At 35.3% G+C, this 21,795-nt stretch overlaps 1 protein-coding gene across 3 annotated transcripts in view; it reads right to left on the reverse strand.

Annotated features, from left to right (window-relative positions):
* Positions 1–238: 238 nt before the first annotated feature.
* LOC109080710 (dachshund homolog 1-like) overlaps positions 239–21,795 on the reverse strand; it is a 67,857-nt gene continuing 46,300 nt past the window's right edge. For 2 of the 3 annotated variants that reach the window (XM_042757043.1, XM_042757032.1), the window contains exons 4-11: positions 16,321–16,493; positions 14,310–14,445; positions 12,931–13,065; positions 6,009–6,154; positions 5,776–5,923; positions 2,474–2,617; positions 1,706–1,774; positions 239–1,077 (exon numbers count right to left, since the gene is read on the reverse strand). In XM_042757043.1, the coding sequence (XP_042612977.1) occupies positions 1,040–1,077; positions 1,706–1,774; positions 2,474–2,617; positions 5,776–5,923; positions 6,009–6,154; positions 12,931–13,065; positions 14,310–14,445; positions 16,321–16,493 (989 nt within the window). In that variant the 3' untranslated portion in view covers positions 239–1,039. The remainder of the gene's footprint in view (positions 1,078–1,705; positions 1,775–2,473; positions 2,618–5,775; positions 5,924–6,008; positions 6,155–12,930; positions 13,066–14,309; positions 14,446–16,320; positions 16,494–21,795) is intronic. The other variant, XM_042757038.1, reaches the window with a different exon arrangement.

Here is a 21,795-nt window from a genome sequence, read left to right on the forward strand (position 1 = left end):
TATATATATACAAAAATGTCTTTCAGTTTTGAAGGTAAAATATAAATAAATAAATACTACACAAAATTATAAAATACAGTAAAGTAATATGTCTTGAAAGTTTAAGAAAAAAAACTTACCAGTGGTAAACAAGAACAAGAGTGGTAAAGTATTTGTGTTTGACTACTTTGATTTAGTGTTGCTGTAAAAGTCACACAAAACAAGTATCAGTAAGTTAGTTTTTGAAAGTCTCCCTTGTAAAGCATGTGGGAAAAATCTTTATTGTATTCCAGATGGACAGGACAGAAGTAACAACATGCCAGCATGCTCTCCATGACGAGTAGGATAATAAATGGCAACTGAACAAAAAATAACTTAGATGCAAGAAATCTTATTAAAAATGTTTGTATTGATTTCCTAGATCTACAGCGTACAATGCACAGTAGCATGTCTACACTTTTATGTACATATCTGATGAATATTGAGACAAATCTGTTATGATCCCATATACAACAATGAACAAAACAACAAAATAATATGGACAGCTATACCTACACAATACACATTTAAATGCAGTGTCTATATTTGATAAATAACTAAATCAATTCAAATCTTTCACCTCTCTTCATGAAACGGTGTTTTGAAATTGACGTAAAATGTGAAATGGTAGAAAGGCAAAAAAAATGGTCTGATTTGAATATTTCATCTGTCAGTGTAATCAAGCAAATTGAAATGCTTTATAAAATGTTTTTAATTTCTCAGTGTTGTGAAAAGCCCGCTGGAAACCTGGTTATTCAGCCAGGTGTGTGTTGTGATACCATTTTCTTCTCAGCCATCTCATAAGGATAGGTGACTCACACTTCATTCAGTTGAATGCTGACTTTCAATAGGCATAATAATCTTGTCAAGTCCTTGTGCTGCAACACACAGACATCAGCCTATAAAATTGCCTCATTGTCTTCCATCAGTCCTCCAGCAAAATTGCAGACGTTATTTACCAGGCAACTGACTACAGTCTCTTCTATACAGTATGAATGCATTTACTCCTTGTCTTCATTCTTCAGTACATCATTGTGGACTTTAGAAAGAGTCTTCCATCTGTGGAGAAAAATAAATGGTATTAATGAAGCTTGACTGATGTCCCAAGCAGCATATAATGAACGGACAAATACATAATGTTCTACCGTGTACGGACTGAGAGAGAGATGAAAGGATTGTTAAAGGAGAAGATATTTGAATAAATGTCAAACACACAAAAAAAGAGCCCTCGCTCCTCGCTTTCCTCTCAACCAAGACGAAAAGAGAAAGCAAACCCTTTGAAAGATTAATTACAACATGTAGATTATATAAATTATGTCCATGCAAATATTTCATGAGGACAATTAAGGGACCCATTAATTACTGCTCCCCTTTTTTGTCTTTATCCTTTCTTTCATTCTTTATTTTCTTTTTGTATCAGTGTCATTTAATTTCATTTCACTCTGAATGTTTTTTAAATGTTTAATATTCTAACAATGCTTGTGATAGATCATCAGGGCTCTGTTTACATTATCATATACACTGTCAAACAACAGAACTTAATGGATAACATAATAGACACCATCTCTCAATGCTATCCATCTGCGGTGGACATTTCTTTCAAGACTTTGAAGATTACAGGGGAAAACACATTTAAATATAGATCCATGAAGAAACAATGCGAGGGAACATGAAAAGACATCTGTACCTTGTATTGTTCTGTCAGTGTCTGTTTTGCTGCTGTTATGGTTTGTCTCCATTTCCTGTTGAGGAGGGTCTGTTAACATAAAAACAGTTGTAAGTGTAGTTATGAATTATTTGTCACTTTAACTTCAATGATGTATCTGTTTTTACTCTTCAAACACCAATAAAACACATTTTACAGTGTACTATACACTGGTATCTATTAAGCTGTCAAAACGGTAAATATATGTCACATGGCTTTCCTGGGAGACCTGGGAGACTTTGTTGCTATTTATCTAATTTAATATTTTTCCCCATATTTATCTGCTGCAAATTTAAGTTGTTTTGAAATCTGCAACTTATCCCTGAACTGTGTTCTGTGTTACAAACTACTACAAACTATTGTTTATATTTTGTACAACAATTTATTCTGTTCATCAGATTTCATTGAAAAACATTTTAATATCTGTCCACATAATTTTAAGCATTTTATAAAAAAAAATAAAAATAAAAAATAAAACATTTGACTGATACAGTATTTGTAGTCCGGTAGAAACAAATGGGTCATAAGTAGTTACAACCTTCCCTGTTAATTGGTTCAGCCCCACAATGTTTCTCACTTTTTTAACAATTAGTTAAAAGTTTTGAGTACATTTTATATATCATTTTCAATAAACAAAATCTGCTGATTCAGTACCAGCTGTCATTTAACATGCTTTAACCTGGTTACATATCAAATTATAACCCAGATGTTAAACTTTTACATCCTTTATTTTACATCCTGCATTCTAACCGTTTCGAGTGGGGGATCTCTCACTGCAGGCCGTCCGCTGCAGGTTCTGCTCGGCCTGGTCTCTTCTCTTGGACTCCACCTCCAGAGCCTCCTGAAGTTTCCTCTTGGTCTTCTTCTCTTTCTTCAACCGCTTCTGGATGAGTGCTGAGAAAAGCACATATGGAGGTATAATAACTAATAGGAATGTACACTACTGTTCAAAACTTTGGAATGGGTAAGATTTAAAAAATGTTTTTAAAGAAGCCTCTTGTGCGTCTCTTATGCAGAGGCTGCATTGATTTGACCAGAAATACAGTAATAATGTGAAATATTATTACAGTTTTAAATTAAACTGTTGTCTGTTGTAATATGTTGTAAAAAGTACTTTATTCTTGTGATGCAAAGCTGCCATCACTCCCAGTCTTCAGTGTCAAGTTAAGTCACCTTTATTTATATAGAGCTTTTAATAATGTGTGCTTGTGTCAAAGAAACTGTACAGCATTAATTAGGAAAATGGTGTGTCAAGTGTCACATGATCCTTCAGAAATCAGTTTAATATGCTGATTTGCTGCTCAAGAAACATTTTGAAAACGGTTGTGCTGCATCATATTTTTTGTGGAAACCACAACACTTTTTTGATGAATAGAAAGTTCAAAAGCACAGTATTTATTTGAAATAAAAATTTTCTGAAATGTTATAACTGTACAATTTAAACTAAAATACTTGAATAAAAGCATTAACTTAATAAAAAAAAAAAAAACTTGACCCCAAACATTTAAAGAGTAGTGTGTTTCATAGGATTATATGTACTGTATCTTGTTTAGCTATTGCGTTAAACTTTTGAAACATTTTGAAAACTATATGCTACTGGATAATTGAAATATTATTACATCAAATCCCACATCACAGCAAACAGTAATTATAGCAAACTATGAAAAGCTGTTCTGCATGCCCTTATTCAGTCTTTCACTAAATACTGTGTCTGATACGCACATCTAATGTGAAACTAGGCTGGAGCCCAGTGGAACATGTTCATTTTCCAGTTTGCAGTTTAATTCAGATGGCACAGTCAGCAGAAAAAAAAAAACAGTTTCTGTCTGATAGATGTGAATCTCTCCTCTGTGAGTGATCTAGGACCAACCTTCTTCTTCTTAATCTTTTCTCTAACCACTAGGTGTAAAACACAGAAAACAATTCGAAGTCAGTTGGCTGGAATATAAAGACATCTCTCACTAATGAAAGAGCCAGTTGATTTGATGAATTATGCAGGAGATTCATTATCCTCATCAAATGTGATGCGGCGAATATTAACACGGCAGTTCTGTTTACGCTGATAATAAATCATTCACACTAATATCATAATATGTACTTGTAATTACAAGGGGTAATTCTCAGTGTCTGTATCTGTGTGTGTTTGTGCAGCTGAAGGAAAGTGCTGAATTTGCAGTAGCATGACTATTTGGAGCACAATGCGGGTGACAGGAGAATACGAGATGAGGAGCTCTCTAATTAAACAACATTCATTAATGGTGCATGTTGCCCTGTCACCTTCTTTAATGGTTCCACCGTTTTATGCTGGCTGTCTATGAGGTTTCTGATTTATGTCGACTTCAATTGTATGTACATTCTGGAGAACAGACGATTAAGAGACTAAATTGAGTGTAAATTTATTTGTTAGCAAACGTGATGTGAAAGCTCAAGTGGCAGACAGTTAGATGTGAAAACCTGTTTTACTTGTTTTTGTGATGTGGGCCGACAACATTACATGTAACTGAAGATGAGCTCTTCTTTCAATGCATATAAAATTTCAAATGTGAAAGCACAGACCTCTTTTTCCTATTGAATCCTTATTTTGAGTGGAATCACTAAATTTGCAACAGCTTATCTTGCAGACATCTGTCAATCATCAGTCACGCATAATGCACGTAAAAACTTGCTGATAGCACTTGTATGTTGCCAAGACATTGTGTTCTGTTTTGCACAAACATCTAACAAACACTGACAAAAAAGATTGCCCATGATAAAGAAAAGGTACCAGGTTTTTAGAAATGTGTTCAAAAGAAATGCACATTTGTATTCATATTTCATATGGATTGGAAAGCATTTATATCAATTTGAAGAAAAGTTTACATGTTTTGTGGACATGTGATTTTACCATCAAGTAAAAAGTAATAGCATTTGTAAAAAATAAAAAAAAAAAAAAATTCCCATCAAATATCATTAATTATTAATTCATAAATATTATATTTTGGGAAGTTGCACCATATGACATGCTACAATCTGAACTAACTTTGCATAGTCATAAAAAGGTCAAATGATCAGATTTAATATAGGAAACATGACCTTGAGACATGATCATGACTTGAGTCATTTTCTTCTGTCAAAATGACAAAACAAAACCACAGTAAAACCATTTTTGGGTGAACTGTTCCTTTAAACATCAACTAACTTCTAAAAATGGGATAACAATATATTGCTGATCAGAAAAGACATCTTGATGACATACACTACTGTTCAAAAGTTTGGGGTTAGTAAGATTTTTGGTGACACTGTACTTTAAGGTCCAATTCTCACTATTAGCTAGTTGCTTATAAGCATGCATATTACTAGCATATTGGCTGTTTATTAGTACTTTTAAAGCACATATTAATGCCTTATTCTGGATGACCATATTTTAGATCCCTTAATCCTTCCCCATACCTAAACTTAACAACCTTACCTTACTAACTATTAACAAGCAGCAAATTAGGAGTTTATAGAGGGAAATTTTAGAGGGAAAACTCCACTATTGTACTCTAACTCAAAACTAGTGAATATTTATAAATAGAAACTCCAAAAGAACAGCACTTTATTTTAAGGTCCATTTTTCGCTATTAACAAACCATTAATTATGATTTATTTCCTCAATAAACTCCCAATTTGCTGCTAATTAATAGTTAGTAAGATAGTTGTTAGGTTTAGGTATTAGGTAGCTCAATATTAGGTAGAATATGTGCTTTATAAATGTTAATAAACAGCCAATCTGTTAACAATGGGCCTGCTAATAAGCAACTAGTTAATAGTGAGAACTGGTCCCTATACTAAAGTGTTAACGACAGCATTTATTTGAGAAATACTTTAATGTCACTTTTGATCAAATTAATGCATCTTTGCTGAATAAAATGATTATTTTCTAATCTAAATAATCTTACTGACCCCGATCCTTGGTAGTGTACATGTGCTGACCGGGACACTCAGATCTGACCTGAGCAGGGGTCTGCACGGAAACCCACTTCTTAAACAAAGCACTGTGTGCAGACTGGCTCAGATGAGCTAATAATCACCTCTGTTTTTCTGCTCGACGCACAGCTGCCTCTCCAGCGTCTCTCGTAGCTCTCTCTCTCTGTATAGCTCCATCTTCAGCTCTGTGCGCTCCAGCTGGACCTGCTTCTCTTGCGCCCGTGCATTATCGATAGCCACTTTTAACAGACCCTGAAAAGGAAGAAAATGCTTCAGATTTGCAGTGTGGATCTTTACGCTAAATATTTTTTCAGAACTTTTGAAATATTTTACATACCTGTATGTTGGTGAGGAGGGTTTCTATGGAGGACAGGCCCTCAGGAAAGAGCAGTGGAGCAGGAAATCCTGGGGGTAATGTTGGCCCAGAATGAGACACTCGCTCATAGCTGTCTCGAGATGTTGGGGTGCAAAGGACATTTTCTTCTGTCATAAAAAAGAGAGAGAGAAAACCAGCACATTAATAACCATTTTATAGCCGGAATTAAATACATTTTAAAATATATTACAATAAAACAGTTATTTTAAATTGTAATATTTCACAAAATTACTGTTTTTTTACTGTATTTAAGTAAATGCATCCTTGGTGAGCAAAAATACTTATTTTTATTCACAAATATTCAAAAATGTGTGGATATTTGGAAACTATGATTCATCCAAACATGTTTGCACATTCTCCATATTCTAAGTATGTTTTTAGTTCTTCTCTGAAATCACACTGATACTCCACATCCTCACATCCAGTGCTCAGTCTTTTATCCATGAGTCTTTAGAGCAGAACACTAGAGTCATAATGATTCAAGGTCGTTACACATCAATGCTACTTTGTTTCTAGTGCACTCCATGTAGATTTCTTTCTTTAAATGTCAGTTTGTTCATCTGCGGAGAATCAGCAATGTCTTCAGTTAAATCAGCTTCGTTTCAATCAGCCACTACACACTGGTTCTGGTTCATTTTTGTGGTCTCAGAGGAAGTGAATCTGGTTTACCTTAAGCCACAGCAGATCCTCCCACTATCTAATGGCCCTTAATCTGTTTTCAGGTTTTAGTCATAGCTGTATTAGGACATTCATAAGGCTTAAAATATGACTGTAACATATTACTGATGACTCATGAGCAGCACTGTGTCTTCCGCAATATTGGTCAATATTATGAAAGAGATATAAAGCTGAGATATAAAGGATTCTCCAACCAACTTTCTTGTGTATCGCTTTGTGACAATAACTTCTCCATTACAACAATCCCATGTCATCAGAAGGCTTAGAACGAAGAAAAACCTGAGAACACTGACCAAAGCACTTGAAGCACAGGAAGAGGCTGAGAAACGTTGTTTTTGATCAGGCCGAAGCCTTGATCTTGTCATTGTCACTCACTTCAAAGAGTTTGCTAATGTATGGGGCTTCCTGCTACCAGCCAGAACTAACAGCATCGGACAATTTCATCTTACTCCTCCTCTCATCTCTGCCACTTTACCAATATGATCTTAATCTTTAATTAGCCTTGGTCTAATCTTTATAAATCACACATCATTTAATGTTTAAATTTTTGATTTTTATCTTAATTTGGTGGAAAGTTACAGTCTGATGTTCAGGACTGAATCAATTAGATGCACTTTGCTGTATTCTTTCCTTATTTCCAAATAATAGTTAGCAGGGTATTTAAAAGTACATGTAGGCAACTGTGGCTATTTTTATTAACTCTGCCTATAAATGTTCAGATATATATATATATTTACTTCAATAAAGATTGCATATGTTATTTATATATTATTATATATTATCAATTAAAGGTTTGGGGTCTTATGCACATCAAGGCTGCATTCATTTGATTAAAAATACAGTAAAAACAATAATATTGTTACATTTTATTACAATTAAAAAAAAAATATTTCCTATAGAAATATATTTTCAAATGAACTTTATTCCAACATGATCCTACAGAAATCATCTTACTATGCTGATTTGCTGCTCAAGAAACATTTTCTAATATTACCACTTTTGGCAACAGTTATACAGCTTGATATTTTTGTGGAAACCGTGATATTTTTTTTTTCATGATTCTCTGATAAATAAAATGTTCAAAAAAAACAACAAACAAACCAGCGTCAATTTGAGTTTTTGAGACAAATAGTATTTACTGTCACTTTTGATCAGTTGAGTAAACAAGGTGCTATTTGTTGCTATTTATGCCTGGTGTGAACAGTATTTACCACTGTTTACACTATTTACATGTTTTTACACCTTTTATAAATACCTGCTACCATAATGTTTAACACATGAAATTAAAAAAAAAAAAATCATGACAAGTTGACAGCAGAATTCCGTTTAATTTCACAAATAGTGGACTGAAATTCTTTATTTTAAGGCCAATTCACACTGCAGACGCAGACCAATGCTGACAGCTGACAGAGTACAGTACAACCCTTTTGTGGTATAAATTATATTTGACATTAAAAAAAGTTACCAATATAAATATAAAATCAATGTTTTTTTTTTTTATATATATATATCTACACTTTTTTTTTCAGTCCAGCAAGTTACCAATATAAATATACAAGCTGGTCAAGAGTTAGATTTTTTATATATATATCTACACCTGTGTAGGATTTCTTTAGCAAAAGAAATGAAAACTATTAGACTACTTCTTTAGCCTAGGGCCCAACAATTTAACCAACAAAACTGCTTTAATAATACATTTGCACAGTGAGACCAGTTGGGCTCTGTTCATTTTTTGAGGCTGTTTTAAAGCATGGGGTTTATGCAGGTATCCCTAGTTCTGTAGTGGTAATAGCCAGCCCTGTGTATGCTAATAAAAAATGTCAGCAGGGAAGCCAGAGAAAGGTGACTTTCTGCTCTAGCACAGCTGATATCTATTAGCATAATACTGTACTGCCATATGGCATCGGCATTACAATTATATACTGTAGGATAGGGCATGCAAGTTCAAAATGATTGAACTGCTGTAACAAGTCTGCATCAAAAGAAAAACTTCTAAATCATTAGGGTTGTTTAACTACATCTGGAGACTGATTACATACAGTCAACTAGACATTCTCTACTGCAATGTTAAAAGTTTTTGCTTAATGCATTTGTTATCGTGTGATGTAAGTGTTAAAGCTCAGGCTGAAGGTTGATGGTTTGATCCCAAAATGGAGCAAGGCATGTTCTCGCCATTGTTCCCTTGAGCAAAGCACTTAACTGCAGGTTTCTCCATTTAATTATTTCACTGCACAGTTCTATGGCATTATCAAGTGAACTGACTGTATGGGCCTGATTGCGTGGGATTAAATAGCAATTACATTTTTTTTTCTCAGAAACAGCATTTCAGAAGCAAAATATATCACTATATGTCACCTTTTTTAAAGGAATAGTCACTGAAAAAGACAGAGTCCCACACAACATAAAAACAAACATCATGGACACAAATAAAAAATGTGTTACCTCATTTTACAATTATTATTATTATTATTTTAATTAATAAAATAAATCAATCAATAAATATGTGTCTGTCAGACTGAGCAGAGATGCATCTAAAGGAGGGAGATGGATGGCATCACATACAGAATTTTACATTACAGTATGCCATGTGGGACTGTAAACAGAGGCCATGTTGAAGACTGGTAGAGACTGGCAAATTACTGTCACACTGAAAGTGTGAAACTACAGTATAGAGTCATATGGTACAATAACACGTTTACTGTATTGGCAGTAAACTCTGTTTTAGCACAAAACCTAATGGCCTTGTCATATCATATCTTTTGATGAAACTATGGATTTTATGTCAATTACTTTAGTTAGGTTAGGTTTTAAAAGATTGACTGGCAGTGTTACAAATGTGATCAGTTTGGATTCTTGAGTTTTGAAAATGTATACATTTCATGTGAAAACTGCACCAAAACAAATTAAAACAAACAAACAAAAACTGTATATAAATCACAATTTAACTAAATTAAAACAAGTGAAACAAATTAGTACAATGTGGGCACGATTCACCTAAAACCATGGAATTAATTAGTACGATGTTACCACATTTTAACTAAAGTGAAGAACTGAATTAATAAATAGTCGTAAGAACAAATGATTCATTTATGGCCATTATATTTTTCCTTGCATGTCATGCGTTTTTAGTACAGAACAGTTTAAACTTTGGTCTGTTCCTTACACAAAGTTATTGCTTGGATTCCAGAGACTCAATGCATACAAAAAAAGTTCAGAAGTTTGGTGTCTGTAAGATTTTTTAATGTGTTTGAAAGAAGTATCTTCTGCTCACCAAGGCTGCATTTATTAAGTCATAAAATACAGTAATATTTTTATAAAATAACTGTTTTCTAAATAAATATATTGTAAAGTGTATTTTATTCCTGTGATGCAAAGATATATATTTTTTTTCAATCCATATTCTTTTGTAACTGCATATTCTGCATAAAACTGCAAATTTCTCCATTTATGTTCCACTGAAGGCAGTACGTCACAGGTTTGGAATGACAAGGGGGTGAAGTTTTTAAAACTGAGTCCTCAACCTCATTGCTTTTCTCTTTCCAGCCTTTCATTCAGTCTATAGTTCTGTCTGTATCTATTTCTTTCTCTACGTCCCATTTCTTTATATACATTCTCTTCATTTAACCACAAAAACCATAAGCATCTCTTGTATTGTTGCTCTTGAATGTCCTTCACTTTAAAAAATGCATTAAAAAGCTCTGCTCAGCTCTTTGCCCATACTGTAAAGTATATACATTCCTCAAGATCCATTTAAACAAGTAGGTGTACAAAATCTCACCTTCCCATGTGCCTGATAAAGTCTGATTAGATTTACTCAACCCTCCCTTATCTCTACGGATTCACTTAGCTGACCAAAGCATCTTAATCTCACACTATCTGATCTTCACATCTTGGCAGAAGAGAGATGCCTCTGTCACATTCAAGGTGTTTCAAAGAGGAAAAACAATCAGTCTCCCGCTTCGGCTGGCTCTCGCTCACTGTCAGCTCCCCTCACTGCCGATCTCCCTCTCTTTGTTCATCTTCCTCCCTCCCTTCCCTCTCCTCTAGAGTTCCTAAAAGCATGGTGTCTGCTGGAATGTGATTAGTGTTGGCCGCCGGAGCACTCAGTGGGAGGAAGCTTGCGCCGTGCCGCTGAACTACGGTGCCCTGGAGGGACAATCAGTGCTGAGTTAGCACTACTCTCTTTTCTCTTCTCCATCTCTCCCTGTGCCTTCAAATCTGATTGATCCTCCATTGAATTATTAGGATGTGTGCACTTGCTTTCCAGCAAAAAAATACTGGCAGCCTGTTAGATCATAAATGTATCTCCTCAACCAAGGTCACTTTTTTCCCCTCTTGTTTTGGATTCCCTAGGCTAATGAACTTCTGCATCCACTGCTAAAGCCCTCCACAGTCAGCATAAGAGAGCGAGCGGAGAATGAATGAAGGTTGAAAAGCTCAGAGGCGGATAAAGGACTCGTCTTTGAACTCTTCTGTCTTTGACAAGCCGTAAAGAAGAGATACAACTTTTGATCTTCACACTTTCAGCGCTGCCCCTAAAGATTAATTTCTGGAACATGAAGGTGGAATTTATCCTTCGATCTAGTGACTGGTAAAGGTGTCCTGGCAGTGACTGAGAGTCTAGAATGACGCTCTACAAAGGGAGAGCCATTGATTTTTGAAGTTTCATAAAATCAGCATGCATAAAATTCGAGACGAAACTTCACAGGTGCTCAGCAGGCTTGGAATTGTGCCAAGGGGCTAACTTCAAAATCAAAACTAGTTAAAGGACAGGAGTTTTTATGACAGTGAGCCTTATGTGAATTTATTTTTTATTTTTTTGCACTTTTGATCAAATGCATTCATTTCTTAAAAATAAATAACTAAATAAATTACCAACCCCAAACTTTTGAACGATGTTGTATATAAGCCTTCCTGGTCATAATATATCTCATCATCATCATCACCACCTTATATGTAGTGGTATCATTGGTTTAAATCCTTTGTTTTATGCAGGGTTTTAGCACCTGTGTGATCTCCACAATTTCGCCAAATCCCGAAAGGCTGTGCTCAGTCACACAAAAGCCCCCCTTTCTGATTTTGGGTGCACTGTCTCTCCATGGCACAATGAGGAAATTGTGCTGACTACTCGTCCTTGCAAAGTCCTCATTAGCCTAATGAAAGCCTTCAAACGCAAAAACCAAACAAGGGTTCTGGGAGGTTATTAGGAAAATTACACCTCCAGGAGGGCCAGGGTAAGAGAGTTGGTTGGGAGGGGTAGGGGGGGTCTTGCTCATTATTTCACGCTCTGCAAATCGCTAACTAATTTAGCCCCACTACTGTGCCATTTCTACCTCTATGGATAATTTTCACAGAACTGTGAGCGAGAGTATTCACTGATTTCTCAGAATACACTCATAAAGACTGATCTATGAATAGAAATAAAATATACTGAGTATTAGGTGACACATCAGCGGAATCAGCAATCATTTCCTGCATTCAATCTAAACCACTTCTGATAAATGATCTGCTAAGCTGAAGGAAAAAAATATTAGACACAATTTTAAATCTGTTTGGGAAAAGTGCTTGCATTTTCCATGACATTTTTCTCCTGTTATGTAATTCTAAAGGTGTTTTTATAACATAGAAGAACTGTAAAAGTGCAGTCATTGCTAAACCTTTTGACCTTGTTGAACTATAATGTAATGAACTTGTTTTTGCTTCTGAAATAAGCACTTTTGTACTGTTTAATCTGTTATAACCTGGGTTGGTCACCGGTCTCAGACAGAAGGCACCTACAGTAAATAATTATTTACTAATGCATACTATCTGTATAATCAGTAAAATATGAATCAGTTTTATTTTTAAAATAAACAGCTTATACAAGCCATGTTAATGTTTGATTTATTACAGCAAAAGATAATGTTTGTAAACTCTGACATCTCATGGCGTCATTTAATAAAGGAATATTAGAAATAGGATATAACAATTGGTAGCACTTTATTTTACAGTCCTGTTCCCCATGTACATACTATGTATTTATTATAGTAATTACAATAACTATGTAATACCTAAGTAGTAACCCTGAACCTACCCCTAAACCGAACCCTACCCCATGTAGTTACCTTGTATTACCAGAACTTTTTTAGATAAATACACTGTAAGTACACTATAAGTACATGTATGTACACGTACTGTAAAATAAAGTGCAACCATAACATCTTACCTTTTTCTGTAGAAGCCCTCTTTGTTTCATGGCCTGTGTCATGGGTTGCCAGATCCCCCTCTTTTGGTCCTGGTGGTGCACTTGGAGACAGGCCTAACAAGGCGTGGCCAAGAGAAAGACCATTCTGATGTAAATCTAAAGGGAAAGGAGGGGAATATAAACAGATTTTACAAACAAAGGACACAGATACAAAAGCCTGACCTGTGAAGCCCAATGTTCCATTATAGTATTTATAAAATTTGTTCTATACAGTTTTAAATTTACTGTATATGTTTTGTGAAGATGTACAATACCATTCAAATGTTTTTTTTTGTATTATATTTTGAAAAGGCACAGGGAGAGTAAATATATTTATAATGTTATTGCATACTTCCACAAAAATATTAAGCAGTTTTCAATATTGTTAATAATAAGAAATGTTTCTTGAGCATCAAATCACATTTATGATTTTTGAAGGATCATGAGACACTGATGACTGGAGTTATGATGCTGAAAATTCAGCTTTGCATCCCAGGAATACAATACATTTCCAGGAACTACAATATATTGAATTACTGTAGAAAATAGTTACTTTAAATTATAATAATATTTGAGTATAGTATTGTTTTCAGTACTATTTGTGATCAAATAAAAAGAGCCATGCCGTGCATACAACTTCTTTCAAAAACATAAAAAAAATCATACCAATCCCAAACGTTTCAATGGGTTTAGTGTGGGATATTTTAATTCAATAATGAAAGTTTCACACATGTCCAACATAAAGTACATCTTGTACTGAACAAGCTTTAAAGTCTCTTAACAAAATACATGCAGATAATATCATAGAAGCAATCTCAAAAATCTAAAAACGATTACAAGATTTAAAAAAAATAGGTTTTGTCAAAAATAGGATTTAAAACACATAGTGCTTCCCAAATTATATCATGCCACTGATATCTGATATCTTGGGTAAGATTTATAATGTGTCTGATAATAGACTGAAAAAAGTAAAGAGCATTATCTGTAATTGCATAGTTTTAGTTTCGGTTAAAGCAATGCACATGAACTGCTCTGATGGCTTTGCTTTTAGTAGATTCTGTGATATCACCTTATTCTTAATTCTAAAAGCACATTTGTAAGGTTATATGCGTAGTTTCACATTATCGTGAGAGCATAGTGCTAAGTGCTCAGGCACCAAACTCTGCTGAAATAGTAAGTTTGGTTTCAGCCATTTGAGAGGATACAGAGAGAAATGAAAATGTAAAAGTATACATATTATTACAGCTGACATGACACTGATGACAAGTAAAATATTGAAACTGCATGCAACATAGACTTTGTAATAAGACATTGAGAAATAAAACAAAAGACAAGACTTTTATGTGGTCAAGCAGACATACGTGGCCGGTCAGAAGAGCTCTCTGTGTGGGCAGGAGAGCTGGACACGCTGCTGCTGTGTCTGGAGGATAAGTGGCTCCCTGACCTGCGGCCATCATCTAAAGAGGGTACAGGTGATGGGCTGTCTGGAACTCGCTCCTGAGAGTGAACACACACGCATTAGTCATCGTAATCTATCAAAGCTTTAATAAAACTATAATAAATTCTAAATTATTGCAGAAAAATTTTCTCTGTTGAGAAATGTAAATATTGTTCTAAATAGTACACTGCTTGAAGAATAAATCTAAAGAAGAATAGTTCACTCAAAACATGAACTAATCTGGGTAACACTTTACAATAAGTTTCCATTTGTTAATATTTGTTAACTACATTAGTTAACATAAACTAACAATTAAAAATATGTCCAAAACATTTATCTTAGTTCATGATGATTCCAACATTTACTAATACATTATACAAATCAAAAGTTGTATATATTAAGGCTATTTAATGGACCTGAGCAAACATGGAGTAACAGTTGTATTTTTATTAACTAACATTAACAAAGATTAATAAATACCATAACAAATATATTGCTCATTCTTAATTAATGTTAGGTATTCATTAAATATAGTTAACAAATGGAACGTTATTGTAAAGTGTTACCAAACTCGGTCATTATTTATTAATTTTATCCATTCCAAACAAGAATTCTTTTTTTTTCCTTTTTTTTACTTTTTTTTTTTTTTTTTTGTGGAATACACACAAAAAAAGTATTTTTCCATTGATCTTTGATCAAAAGTAGTCTACACAACTAGTACACTACACTCTAAATATAATTTCTGTCACTATGGTCACTGTGAGTTGTTCATGTATGGTGTGTATAAAATATATGTGTATATATATATACATATATATATATATATATATATATATATATATATATATATATATATATATATATATATATATATTTTGCCCATACAAAAATGTATGTTTATGTATGTGAATAAATACAGTTTTGTACATGTATGTTATGTATATTTTGGCACCCCGGGTTGTCAGTTGGCGGAAAACACAGCATATTTCATTTCATTCATTGTCAAGTGCGCTTGTTCCTGTTGGTGTCGTCAATCTGGCAACCTGCTTGTGCCAAGTCTAAGGAGGAGGGGCCAGGTGAAAAAAAACCCTCTCCAATATTTTGAATTTGGTCCTAGTTCAACCACTTGGTGTCAATCCTACATACAGCACCTTTAAGTAAATAAATGAACAATATGCAGCTAATTAATGTAGTTGATGACTGAATGTTCATTTTTGGGTAAACTTTCTCTTTAAATCTTCTTAAAGGGATACTCCACCCAAAAAATGAAAATTTTGTCATTAATCACTTACCCCCATGTCGTTCCAAACCAGTAAAAGCTTTGTTCGTCTTCAGAACACAATTTAAGATATTTTGGATGAAAACCGGGAGGCTTGTGACTGTCCCATAGACTGACAAGTAAAATGCACTGTCAAGGTCCAGAAAAGTATGAAAAGCATCATCAGAATAGTCCATCTGCCATCAGTGGTTCAACCGTAATGTTATGAAGCGATGACAATACTTTTTGTACGCGAAGAAATCATGACTTTATTAAAAAATTTGTCTCCTCTGTGTCTCTCGGCATCACCGTTGTGCCATTCTGGAGAATATCCGCTGAACACTCAGGAGACGAATTGTTGAATAAATCATTATTTTTGTTTTCTTCACGTACAAAAAGTATCATAACGTTACAGTTGAATCACTGATGGCAGATGGACTATTCTGATGATGCTTTTCATACTTTTCTGGACATTGACAATGTTATTTACTTGGCAGTCTATGGTATAGTCTCAAGCCTCCCGGTTTTCATCCAGAATATCTTAAATTGTGTTCCGAAGACGAACGAAGCCTTTATGGGTTTGGAACGACATGGGGATAATTCATTAACGACAAAATTTTCATTTTGGGGTTGATTATACCTTTAAGAACTGTATGCAAAGTTTGTGTCCATGTACCTTTATAACTGACGTCACCATTCTGGATGGGATACTCTGGACCTGAACAGCAGCTGCCATATTGGCAATAGTGCTGAGATGGTTCATCTGGTTCATCGCCATGGCGACCGAGGCAGGCGGCAGACTGACTGGAATCAAAGGATGTGGCATCATCATGAATGGAAGTTCCAAACCTGTACAAAAAACCATTGAAACACAAAATAATTATACTTTAATTAATCACACATAACTACAGGATAATCTAATACATATTTCTATATAAAAGCTTTATTGCACTGTAGGAAACCCTAAAAAAAGTAGCATTTAAAAAAAAACTCTAACTCATTAAAATAACACACGCTGCACCAACAGTCTGAGGATATTAAGAAACACTCATCACACTGTAAGGGAAAACATCTTGTAAATATTTCCAAATTATGATGCTTCACGTTATGAAATTTCATCAGTTTTTGCTTTGTTAGAGCTTTCTTTAAAAGATGTGCCATTATGGCACAGCATGCCTACGAGTATAACTAGAGCTGCTGGAGTCTGTACCTCAAAGCAATTAGCTGCTTCTCAGACTGCTGCAAACGTCTTCATACATAACAACCCCGTGATAAATAAACCACACACTCTATTTGTAGCACAACAAGCTACGTGACAGCAAGACTGCAGTGCATACGCCTGTTGTGTGACCGGTGTTTTGCTTGTTTTAGTGTGCTGATCCAATCCCTCGCAGCACTCTAACAGTGTTATGCTTTATAGGAATGTGAGCAGATATTCTCCAGAGAGGAATAACAGCAGAAAAAGGAAATGGATCCTCTAACAACTGAACAGGTCAGAGCGTAAGGTTACAGTCAGCCACTCTACAGCCGCCCGTACACCACTGCCACTTTGAAAAGCAAAGGATGAAAGAAAGAGAGAGAGAGGACATTTCAACAGTTTCTCTCAAAGACTTTTTCATTTCCCATCAGTCGCCAAGATATGCTCCTGAACTGTGTTGGCCTTGTGGTAATGGATTCACTAGGGTTGATACTCTTGGCAGTAGCGGAGTGATGATGAGAAGGAAGGCCAGGAGATGATGAGCCCTTTTGAGGCGATAGTTTTCAAGACCTTCCATCTCCCTCTGCTTTTCAACCAAATACCAGGCAGCTCTGGGGGTCAGAGGTCACCTCTCTGCCACAGAGACTTGAAGGGCCACTTACAAATGAAAGTTCTCCTCCCTTTCGTCATGACATTTACACAGAGACTAAGAGAAAGGGAAAGTGGCGAATAAAAAAGGCCCTGATTTTCATGAAACAGATGACACACAGATCAGTCACGGTGATCAGGTGACAGAAAGGAAGTGAAAGGGAGATCAAAGAAAGTCACTGAGTGCTGAGGAGATTGGTGTATGGATGGAAAAGAGATCTGAGTCAAGCACAAGCACATGCCAAGAACATGCAAGCTTCTTCGCTAGGTGTCACTAATATTCCTAAAGTTAAAATGACAGTGCCATCCGCACATTTGCTTTTTCAAGTGGAATTTAAACTGCCCTATTACACTAGAAAATGCTGATAGGAGCAATATCTGGCCTTCTAAGCACATTCGGAAAAAGGGGCAAAATGACAAGGAAACACTAAACCCCCTCCCCATCCAAAAAGACACTTTTGAATGAGACTGGAACTCAGCCAAATGCATCAACATCCATCACCCTTCATCCGTATCTCAAGGGGCCTACGTCTCAGCTTCTGCTGCAAAAAGAATAACAATGCGATCCACTAGCGTCTATTAACGCCGCAGTACCACTGAGGCCTGTTTCTGAAACACATGGTGGCCGATATCACTCACGAAGAGCTTTCAATCTTTATTTACCTAAAACAAAAGAGCCCAGGGCTAAAAGAAACTGGAAACGCGCCATTTTTAAATATCCGCCCGCAGCAGTTGCCATTGTGTGCTTGAGCCCGAGCTATTGTGGGAGTGTAAATGATTTTGACAGGAAGTTGCAAATTGTATAAATATTTAGCATTTAATAAAAAGGAGAAACAAAAAAAGCGAACGCTGAGGAAAGGAAACAAAAGAAGTCTAATGACAGGGCTGGGAAGGAGCCAAGTACTCGGCTGGATGGATCCAAACACAACAGGGATCTTGGTAAAAATTTGGGCACAAAATTGTTGCGTAAAATGGTGTGGAGAACAACAAAACAACACAACACCTGGAAAGAATTCAAATGAGAAACAGCAACAAAAAATATACAATGTAGCCTGCTGCTAGAATCAAGTGTGAAGATTTTTACACGCTGATTATCACATGATATTGTTTGAGCTAAATAAGGAATCAGTTCAAACAATGTCTTTACGTCTTTGATTTTGGCACAGTCCATGAATATGATACACTCTGGTTTCCTGAACTTTGTTAAAGCAGTAGAGGAAAATATAAAAAATTTTTTTTACTGTTTTGTGAGATAGAATAGATATGTTAGATAAACTATTATATGAAATAAAATAAAATGAAAACAGCAAGTTTTAAACACATCAAAGGTGTCCTTAAATGAGTTATTATGGCCTGTCCCACACAAAAGTGAGTGCTGAATACTGTATCTAATAATTAAAATCATGTAAAAATGTCACAAATTTAACACAGCATTGTAGTAAAACTAATTCTTAAATATTAAAATAAGTGAATAAATGAATGAATGACAAATAACTTCAGGTTTAAAAATATCTCACATTTTTCATGCAACCCAGTAACCCAGTGAGGTATAATTTCCCCTAATACAAAAAAATGTAACTTGCCTAAAACTGTGACACCCATAACAGTATTTCGACCAGTAACTAATCTTTATTAATATTCTTAAATATTTTATAATTATTGTGTGGATTGAATTCCTTATTTTCAAAACTGTAGCTCTGAGACTCAAGTTTTTGTATGGAAAATTATCAAAGAAATCTCAAATTGAGTCCATTCTAAATTTGCAATCTTGATATACTTGCAACCTTGTTACTCATTCTGCCTTATTTTGTACTCTATTCTTGGAAAGTGGCAAATAATGCCAAGGCATTTTGGTATATCAGTAAAATTAGACTACTGTTTGCTATAAACCCTCTCCTTTTCCGAAATAGCAACATTTGTATAAATATCAACATGTTCTTGTGAGTTTGCCTATGCAACAGACAAAAAATAAAAAATAAAAAACATCTTCGAAAGTTAGATTATACACAGAAATGAGGCTTCTGATATTCCTAGTTCTACAGGAAACACTTTCCTCTTTATTGCTACTTTAATCTCAGTCATAAATGTTTGTGCTCATGTCATGTGCCGTAACCCCTGCAGGTAATGCAGCAGTTCTCTTTTCCTCGGGCCAAACCTCCCCTGAGATAGAGACCACCGGCAGGAGTGTGTGAAAGGAAGAGACTCTATCTGTGACACATACATGTGAGAAGCATTTGTATAGCACTGATCCCAGTGTATACTTCGATTTCTCACACACTACAATATCTCTGATTAATTTTTAACCTACGATAAGACTATTTGTTTTCTCAATTTCCCCATTAAAGGCATTTAATGTGTTCCAGCCTGACAGCCGTATATAAAACAGTAGCGATAGACGAGCTTTATTTCCCAGACAAAGGTGCGGTTGCCAGTAAACAGCTGTGGTCTAGGTGTTTAGTCTGTGCATTTAGCTCTGGTCTTTGTAGTGGTTAGACACCATGGAGTAATTTCCATATTCCCGTCAGCAGGGGGTGGGGGAGGGGATCATGGAAAACCGGAAGTCTCGTTTCTCTTTTAGATTAAATTAATGATGCCTCCATCTGCTTACTGTTAAGTTACTTCCCTTATGGAAATTATCAAAAAACAAGCAACAACAACCACAGTGGGGGAGAGAAAGGGATAAAAAAGAGAGATGGAATAAGGAGTTATGTGGTGAGGCCCCTGAAAGGTTTGGGGGCCTCATTCAGGGAAAGTTAATGGAGGCGCAGATATTTTGATACGTAGATGAAAAGAACCTGTGAGGAAGTGATTTTCAGTCTTTGGCTGCAAGAGATGAGATGATCTGTGGCTGAGAAAAGAAATAAATTGAGCTCAAAATTAATTCTTAATACAGAATATAAGATTTGCTAGGAGCAAAATTGGAGAAGGAATTATTAAGAGGCAGTGTGTTGAACTATAGTGCTCTCCCACACTCCCACTGTTTGTCTGGTCAGAGGAACACACAGCAGAAATATTGAGTGCTCAAGACAGAGAACATCACACATACACACACTTTTGCCACACAGAGACTCAGAGAGGCAGTCGTCCTGACCAGCTGCTTGTGATTACTTGTGTTTACAATGAGCATCAGGCATCTGCTGCGTGTAATCCAAAACACAGAGAGAGAGAGAGAGAGAGAGAGAGAGAGAGAGAGAGAGAGAGAGAGAGAGACCGTGGAAAAAAAAACATGCACAAAAATACATAGACATTATTAAAGCACAAACACACAGACTATTAAAATCGGTGTATGGTCATTTTACTGAAAATACACACATTAGGGATACAATATATTATTTTAATCAATAAATAATAAACTGAGACAAATATTGCACTTGTGTGTATTTTTATTAGCACCTTTTATTTTTAGTTTGAAAAGTACTAGAGATGCATGGAGGATGACTTCTATTCAAGTATATCAGTTTCCACAGTTATTTAAAGTAGCACAGCCGTTTTCATTTGTAATGATAAAAAATATAACTTGTGCTCTAACTTAGTATATTATAATTATTTCTGAAGGATCATGCGGCACTGGCTGGAGACTGGAGCAATGACTGCTGAAAATTCAGCTTTGCGGTCATAGGAATAATTTACATTCACTTCTTCTTCACTTGCATACTTCTTTCATAAAAAAAAACAAACAAACAACTTTTGAATGGTGGTGAATCTGTGGGTGTGTAAACATGTTGTAGGCCTATAATCTCTAAATTTTATATTTTAAAGTCATCTACAAGCAGGGGCTAACAGGGCTATGCTAACCAGCCAAAAAGTGATCTCTTGGTCTTGAACCTTGCAACAAAGGGTCAACCAATGGCATGGACTACTTCTCTGACTGTGCAGAAATTACACATACCTTTCAATTTCATTTAGCTGCAACCAAACATTATGTTTCTTCAAGATTGTCCAAGAGTTCACAAGCATATTTCGGAGAAAACAACTCAATTCAACTCAACAAACTCTGTGAAAAGTCTCTCCCTTTGCTTTCACACCAATCTCTGTGAATCTCTAATTATAAAAAAGTGCTCACTCAGTGTAGCAGTCTTGTTTCAGCCCTTTTACCTAAAGGTCACTGTTCCATACGACAGCTTCGTTATGGAGAGAAAACCTAAATTCAACCCCAAAAGGGAAACAAGTTTTATAAGAGATGACATTACGTCCCCATTCACTTATGAGTCAAGACTACATCTAATTGTGCATTTTGCAGTAATGGATAAAACTTTTGTGACACAAATGCAGTAACATGCACCATTCTTTTATACCTACAGCTCA

This window comes from Cyprinus carpio, chromosome A1 (assembly GCF_018340385.1).
Source record: "Cyprinus carpio isolate SPL01 chromosome A1, ASM1834038v1, whole genome shotgun sequence".
Lineage (NCBI taxonomy): Eukaryota > Metazoa > Chordata > Actinopteri > Cypriniformes > Cyprinidae > Cyprinus > Cyprinus carpio.